Source organism: Sinocyclocheilus anshuiensis, unplaced genomic scaffold (assembly GCF_001515605.1).
Source record: "Sinocyclocheilus anshuiensis isolate Anshui unplaced genomic scaffold, SAMN03320099.WGS_v1.1 scaffold943, whole genome shotgun sequence".
Lineage (NCBI taxonomy): Eukaryota > Metazoa > Chordata > Actinopteri > Cypriniformes > Cyprinidae > Sinocyclocheilus > Sinocyclocheilus anshuiensis.
The window spans coordinates 460,854-469,631 of record NW_015542391.1 but is presented as its reverse complement, the minus strand read 5'-3'; the positions used below and the strand labels follow the sequence as shown (position 1 = coordinate 469,631).

The following is an 8,778-nucleotide window of genomic DNA, read 5'->3' as shown; positions in this document are numbered from 1 at the left end:
ATATGCTAAATGACTAAATGTAAATATATATATATATATATATATATATATATATATTTATATATATATACATAGCACATGACAGTTACATATATAGCATATGATGTTAAATATATACAGTGACTCTGTATATGTCACTTGACTCCTTAAAACAGATTACAAGAACAAAGATGATGACTGAATTGGTCTGTGTCTTGCTGCTTTGCCCCTGCACATGTGCAAATGTGCTCGAAGAAAAGAAAGAATATGGAGGGAAACATGAAGAATGCATGTCACAGAGTGAGGGGGTGGGGGTGACGGCTCTCTGCAGGATAGTTCTCATTCAAACTGCTGTGACCCAGTTATATAGGGATTCATGAGAATGTCCTAAAGTATGGACAAAACATACTTTTTGTGGACCCAATATCTGTAATTGACAGTAAAATGTGGTGGAAATTTAAAACCATTTAAAGATCCTATTTATTTTATGCTTTAAAAATTTAATTTAAAAAAATTGCATATTTTAAAGATACATTTTATTTTATTATATTTTAGTATCACTTTACAATAACACTCAATTTATTAACATTAGTTGCTGTAATAGTTATCACAAACTAACAAAGAACATTTATGTTCTTAAGCATTTATTAAGCATTTATTCAGTCAAGGTAAAATGTTTATTGTTAATGTTCATTCATAAAACATTAATATGCATTTAATGTACACTGTTAAACTGTTAAATGCACACACAGTTTTAAAAATTGATTAGTATGTGTAGAACATTCGCCAAGATTAATAAACACTGTAAAAATAGTTAATTTTTAGGTTATTATAACAAATGCATTAACTTACAATTTACAATTAATTATAACAAATTGACCTTTACTGTAAAGTCTTACAGTTCCTTTATTTAGTTTTTTTTTTAAATAAGGTTGTATGTCACTTAAATATTTTAATGTTTTTTTTTTTTTTTACTTAAACTTTAAAGTAAAGGTTAAATAAACAGACTTAGAGAGCTAGTAAGTGTAATTATTAAAGTAATAGCTCTTATGATGTTTGCAGGTGTTATTGCAAAGCCTTAAAACAAGTTCCCATATTACTGGACACTGAAATATGCTAAAATAGTATAGCTAGAGGATCTGTATGTGAATGATTATGCATGCAGAAATTCTTGGAAATGCTACACCCTAATTTCATCTTAGAAAACACAGAACATGCAACCCTATCTTGTGAGACACAAAAGTAAGGAGTATCCGGAAGTGGGGAAACCAAAACTTGGTACATAAGTTTGGAAAGAGGCCTGCATGTCTTGATTTAATTTTCATTGACCGTAGCTCTTGTTATCACGTGTGTGTATGTGTTAATTTGTCATCAGGGTAAAGTCTGCGTAATTCACAGCTCTACATTTGTGAATGTGATATTGTGAAGCATATTTTATTCTGAAAAATGCTGAAACAAAGGCTTTTTGTGTTGTTAAATTTGGAATGGATTTTAGCTTTAGCTGAAAGGATTTCAAATCCAGAGTGAAACAGGTCCAGTTTTTGTTTCATTGACAAACTAGATTATCGGCCAAGCACTCGTCTGCTCTATTTGGCAGAAACCCAGAATCCCTGTGGCCTACAGCCTCTAGGGCTCCTGCCTCTGACTTGTGGGAACTGATACAAATAAGGAAGCTCATGAGTTGTTAATACTGAGCAGTATTTCTTGCAAGACTGCAAACTAAAACATGAAGTGTCATATTTCATATTTCATTGCCAAGAGAGTGCTGAAAGGAAAACTGCTGCAATACGTATGTTGACATTTAAGCTATCTGATTTCAGGATGCCACAAACTTCCTGAGAAGCTTGGTTTTCCACTGGGTCAAGGTCAGTTTTAAAAGAAATTAAAGTAGCTTTAACTCAAAAGTACCATGTTGTTTTGTCCAGTAAGCATTCCAGCTATTTCAGCCACTTCCTGTGGAATGTTTCCTCTCTCTGGCACTGCTGCCTATAGGCTTTTGTTTATTTTTGGTATGATATCATTTTATTCTACTTAAATTAGTTTAAATACTTTACCAATCCACCCAATGCTGTTTACATATATATTGCAATATTAGTGTGTGTGTGTGTGTGTCTGTCTGTCTGTCTGTCTGTAAATCTTATAAACATATATCTTATAAATATAATTTATAGCATGTTATAAATCTAATTATAATATGTAAGCATGTTATGAAATACAACCCAGCTGTGAGACACATGCCAGAATACATAAGCAAAACGAAACGTCATACTTAAATAAATCTTTAATATTAAATGGCTGCACAGACAGTGAAGACATTTGTTCAAACAGGTGGTTTCTAATCAAAAGTTCCTCTGTCTTCAAGATTTCCAGGTTAATCTGAGGTAAAGTATAGTTATTTCAAATGTCCATAAGAAACAACATAAGTTAATTTCTGTCTAAGCCTATTAGAATTGCTTGCATCTACTGTACTGTATATCTTGAGGCTTCCAGTAAAGTTAGATGGTTCAGGGATTTTAATATAGTACTTGGCTGTACCACAAAAAAAGGAGGCAAATTTCCTGGTTTGGGATCTAGGAGGACCTAAATTACCTGATTCTGTGTTTAGGGGAACATGCCTGAACTGGACCACAATAAATGTGCGTCAGAGAATTTGTATTTATTTATTTATTTATTCTTCCATCCTCTACCCATTTCCTTCTAACATGCATTTTCCACATTTGCCTGTTAACATTATTTTGGGGTCCTGTCTAAAAAGAATACTAATAATGCATGTATGTAGGGCCAAATATGGATCACAGGACATGCCATAGGTCAGACAAACACAATAAATGCCATTGGTTGAGCCAGTTTAGCAAATATAGGAGCTAATTGATGCTGCAATTGCTTGGTTATATAAATCTGTTACATTACATAAGTGTGTTTACAAAATGTTAGAATACTTTAGCAACAGTTATTATATCACAACATATCTCTGTTACCATTGTGAAAAAGAAGTACACTTTAGCATTCTCATTACTTGCATGTTATTTACAATTAAATGAAAATGTTTTTTTGTTTGGTTTTTTTTTTTAGATTAATTTGTTGAACTTAAGAGTGCTTTTCTGACCCACTTAAGTAGGGCCTAAGTACATTTTTATTGTCTTCGAAATATGGTTAAAGTGTGTATTGACGCTTTTCAATTTTTGACAATTATGGTAAACTAAAATACAATACAACTGAATATGCAAGCATGCGTACATTTCTCTTAGAAATTGTTAGAACCAGTTTCAGATAGCCTAGCCTACGCAAAATACGTTATTGATCCATTTACAAATCAATTTTGCTGCAGTATTAAGAGAATGTTGAACGTCTAAGCCAGGGGTGCCCAAACTCGGTCCTGGAGGGCCGGTGTCCTGCAGAGTTTAGCTCCAACTTGCCTCAACACACCTGCCTTCAAGTTTCTAGTATGCCTATTAAGAGCTTGATTAGCTGGTTCAGGTGTGTTTAATTGAGGTTGGAGCTAAACTCTTCAGGACACCGGCCCTCCAGGACCGAGTTTGGGCACACCTGGTCTAAGCACTTCTCAACTGTCATATACTAATACTAGGGATAAATCGACTTGACAAGAATGCAGAGTTTAGCACTCACAGAAAATGAGCAACAGCTCCCCCGTGAGGTCTTTTAAACGCAGTGTGAGGACGAGTGCTCTAGCTTCCTGTGTTCTTAAAAGGCATTTTACTTTTAAGATGAATTCCCAGTCTCCTCAAAAATAAATGACTTTTGATTTTTAATATTGTTTAAGCAAAGAGATAATTTCATGACGTTAATGTAGTTTGACCATTAGTGCTGATATGCAGAGCCATATGTGAAACAAGAAACAATGGACCTTGACTGCTGCTTAATGGCACAATCCATAATTCCTTTTATTTATTTATTTATTTAAGCAATTATATTTTTATGAAGCATAGTTCCTTTAAAACTATTATTCAGTTACCCATTATATACATCATATTTATGCCACTATTATTATTATTACTGTTGTTGTTATTATTATTACAGTTTTGTGCTTATTTATATAAAGCTTGTTGTAGATAAAATGAAAAAGATGATATTTGTATTATTAATAATTAATAATGAGTGGTCATATATAAATAACAGATCAGTTTGAATAAGTGTATACCCTACGCAATAGTCTATATTGCATTTTCTAAATTTGTTATTTATTTTTAAGCCACGCAAGGCTCCACATCTCCAGACTATATTTTAAAATACTGTTAACATAATTAAGGTTTGCCAAAAAGAAAAACTATATCCAGTTGCTTCACATTCACCAGACATTCTACAATGACCCGGAAGAATAAAAATGCAAGTGCAAATGCAAGTGCAAGAGACTGTTTGCAATGGTGCTGTGACCTCCTGCTCTCAGGACTGATGGGGGACAGCATTTGTTCTACCTTAGGGCTGTAGACCATGGGGGGGAGGACACCAGGACACATGCCTCCAACTATAGGAAAGAATCAAATTCTCAATAGTATTTGCAATCAATATTGTAAAGATTGTATTTGTTTGTTGCCCTCCCCCTTGAACAATGAAATCTAGGTTTCCTGCCACTGTTATATTTAATATCAAATTGTTAAATATCTTTAAATAAATGACTAATATGATATTTAATGATAATGATATGAATAATGATATTTTTCCTTGCAACTCTGACAACCACGAGTCAACCATGTTTTTCATGCAATTCAGCTTTATGATGTCAGCAAGAGCAGGAAAAAAATGAAAAAGTCACAGCCATTGTCTCGTGGAAATGATCACGTGCACACTCCCCCTGCTGGAGAACAAACTATATGAATTTTATATTGTTTATTATATCAATATTTTAATATCTATTTTACATTTTAAAACGGGTTCATCTAATTGTTTTTGGAAACGACTTGCTGGCCAACAAGACTAGTGTTTACAGTTGGAAAATGTTCCTTTTCAGAGGAAATCTGCAAATATATGACATATCAAACATTATATAGCTGCTATTGTATTATTTTAAATAAATAAATAAATAGCACTAAACCTATAAACATTTCACGCCACACTATTATTGTAAATCTTTAGGGGTTCACTCTTTGCTTGATGCATTCAAAATGAGCTATTTCGTTAAAAATCAACACGCATGCTCTATACTGTAGATATAGATTTTGTCTTGAAATGCTGATTTCAAGGCTCCATATTGGAATTGTGTTGTATTTATGATCGCTGTTAGTCACTGGATTAAATTAAACAGCGAGCATGTTTCCACAAGCAATTTTATGTACAATGCACAACATACATTAAAGTTCTTTTGGCAAATGGAGTTAAGCCACACCTAGATCCTGCCCTATTTTCACAAAAAAGCACAAGCTTTTCTTCAGCTACGTTTATGTGTGTGCCGGTGCTGTTAGTACCCGGCTGTGTAACTTGATAGGGGGCATCGAGAGGGATAAGGGAATGTTGAGTTGCAATGGAGCAGAGTACGATACAGGTAAACTGAATTACAACTTTAAATTGTTACTTCGTTGCAGCTCGAGGCGGTCGCGGCGCGAGCTTGAAATTTGCTTCTTTGTTTTTGAAAATTAAAATCGTTATTTGTTAATCGATGCTCCCTCGACACGTCGTAATATTTGAAGTTCGCTAAAATACCGAATTGATTTCTACCCAATCAAGCCAACGCAGACTTGAAAATATTGTCTCGTTATTTCGACGAGAAACTTTTATTTGTTTTGAAATGTATTTGGAATTTCCTCGATGCGACAACGGTTTTGTGTAAAAATTGTTATATCAAAAACGCGTGCTTTTGATATTTCGATTTTTTTCGTTAATGATTAATTTCTTTGTGTGTCGTGTTGACTACCTAGATTCTCCCTCTTGCCCCCCACATTTCACATTTGCCAAACAGATTTTGTTTTATTTTCTATTAAAAACCATACGAATGCAGTCCTCGATTTTAAAGCGAACGCTGTATTGTTTTTATTCACAATCCGTTGACACATTTTTCGATAAAATCTCGTGAATATTAAGCATGATTTTAAAATGACGTGGTAAAGAAACTTGTAGGAAGAGGTAAACTTGGTAGAGCTGCTGATTTTCTTTGTGACTAAGAAGTTTTTTCGTCATGCTTAAGTTATTTGGTCGTTGTATGAGCCGTGATATTACATTTAAAATGTTGTGTTTTGCTAATATAACGTAATATCGATTAGTTGTTCCGTTACTTTTAATATTAATATGGGATTTCTCGTGTTGGCTAAAAATGCTAGACTATAGCAGTACATTTTTGAAATGATGTATGACACTTTTATGTATGTGGCAGTAGGAAGTTGCTTAAAATATGTTGTTGCACGTATTGAATGAGTTCCAGTACGTTATTATTAAGCCTCGCAAAGCACCCGGATTGAGGATGTTGTTTATCACTGTTGTTATTTAAATGATTATACATATCAAATATAGACATTTTGTATCGTCCGTAAGTCTAATATGAGCGTATTGTCATTTGCATACTCATAAATGTAAACGATTTTGGGCACACTAAAAGCTCTAAGGTCATATTGGTTATTATATATTTGCCTTTCTAAATCTTTCTCACGCTCTCCGTGTGTTTAGAATTGGGATGGTACGTTCCACAAACGGTGTTTGTTGGAGTACATAAAGTAAAAAGTTGACAGTCACAGACATGTATTGTGGTTTAACTGTAGACTAGTTCTCTTTTTTCACCAGTAGGCGCTCGACATGTGGACGCCGAATGTTGTGGCTGGTGATTGGTCGGTTTTTCGGTGAATATGTGGGTTACCGGTGGGGGTGGGGCGGGGGTGAGTGACCCATGACCGTGTATTGCCTCGTGAACTCGTCCTGTGATTGACATATTAAGTTAAAGTACTGAGTTTGTCACATTCAGGCCTCTTATAAGAGGCAGTAGCACACTGTAACAATGGAAAACATATGACATACAATGCTGTGCATGTGCAGATCATGTCCCTTTCCAAAATACATATATTATGTGTGTGTGCATGTTGCATTGTTTATAATCTATTTATGAATATTGTAATCTATTAAATACAAACAAATGAATAAGATTTAAGTTCTTACAGTGCTGTGTTTATTATGTGTCATAATACTCTGTTTTTGCAATGGAAATAGCCTTTGGTGCTGACATAAAAACCAAAAATAAATTATATAATTTTATGGTTTTAAGTTCAAATATTAGTAACAAACTATATGTAATATTATAATATATATATATATATATATATATATTATCCATACATACACTGCCCTCATAAAATATATATTATCCAATTAATTGAATTTGTTTCAGATTAATGAATTCCCATTAGCCTTTTGTATTATTTATAGTTTTAAGTATTTTACCTGTTTGTTTTATTTATTTTTGAGCTATTTTAGTATGCTGATGCAATAACAATAGCTTGTTATATTTTAATAAGGTATTAAAATAACGATAATACAAGTATTAAGACTCACTAATGTAAAATGTAATGTAAAAGTAAAAGAATGTATTCAAACCACAGTATTATACATTCATGCTTTTAACCAAAAAAATAAATGTCATTTGTATTAACTGAATTATCTATGGTATGTTTAAGATAAATGAATCAGTCTTCATATGCGTCTTTAAATATTTCATCTGTTTGTTTGCGTTATTCAGTGTAGCCTTCAGTCACATTTATTGTCCATTTTAGTTTTTATATTTGATAGAAGCAAACCACATTTTGGCACCATTGTTACAGAAGTTTTATGTTTTACTTTCCATAAAAAAATCTTTATGCGTTTTTCCACTGCTATCAGGCCATTCCTAAGTAGATTAATACATTGGAATGTGTTTTCAACCATGGAAACCAACGAAGACCAAGCAGTTCTGAGTAGGTTATGTGAATGATTAGTTCCTGTGTAATTTGCCTCTACTGTATATTGTGTTTTGGGAATATTACTTTTTTTTTGCCTCACATTTTAGCGAAAGCACTGATAAAAGTCCGATTATTCTTCCTACCGCTCAGCTGGTTTGAGAAGACTGCAATGCTTACTTCTCAGACAGATCATTTGAATCATGTGAAGGGTGTTTGCATGTGTGTATTTGAGCTTCATAGTTCATATGCATACGTTTACTTCCAGAGCTCTGACTGTTATGAAGTGTTTGTGTAATGACAGCATTTCTATTTGCTTAAAATACCTGCACAGGAGCAAATTCCAAGTGAACTATATGAATTGATTAGTTGTTGTTTTTTTTTGCCATAGACTGTTTTTAATGCTTGTGAACTTGTGTAACCTATAATTTCTGTGCTCTGCTATTGTTGAAGGTATCCTAAGCACATGTCTCATTGTCTCACACAGCTGCAAAAAAGCCATATGTGGGTGACTTTATTCTGTTGTTCTCATATGTGCAGGTTATTTTCTAACCTATTTGCTCTTGTCTTAAACAGTGGTTAGGTGCTCCCAGCTGCCTTCGAGGGTCCTTTGCCTTTTATAAGTCAGTGGGTTGCAAGCAAGCGTCTCGGGGTCCAACGCAGGTTTGGAAGCTTGGGGAGTTCTACTTCATGCGCTGTGGCCCCCAGGAGCCGGTGTGTATAGCGGAGGTTACATTGCTGTGGGAAGATCAGACACAACGCCGCCTGCTGGCCAGTTCTAGACTCTACTTCTTACCTGAGGACACCCCGAAGGGCAGAGCAGTAGAGCACGGAGAGGTGAGAGATGGGAAAAGTTAGATAAATAATGTTTGGCTGAAGGAATTCAAGAGTGCATATATCTATTCAAGAGCACCAGATTACTGTATGTTAT

At 34.1% G+C, this 8,778-nt stretch overlaps 1 protein-coding gene across 1 annotated transcript in view; it reads left to right on the top strand.

Annotated features, from left to right (window-relative positions):
- Window positions 1–5,340: 5,340 nt before the first annotated feature.
- The window catches only part of LOC107692781 (AT-rich interactive domain-containing protein 5B), a 14,107-nt gene continuing 10,669 nt past the window's right edge, over window positions 5,341–8,778 (top strand). Inside the window, exons 1-2 of the mRNA XM_016491965.1 lie at window positions 5,341–5,476; window positions 8,424–8,684. Coding sequence (XP_016347451.1) covers window positions 5,456–5,476; window positions 8,424–8,684 — 282 coding nt within the window. The 5' untranslated portion in view covers window positions 5,341–5,455. The remainder of the gene's footprint in view (window positions 5,477–8,423; window positions 8,685–8,778) is intronic.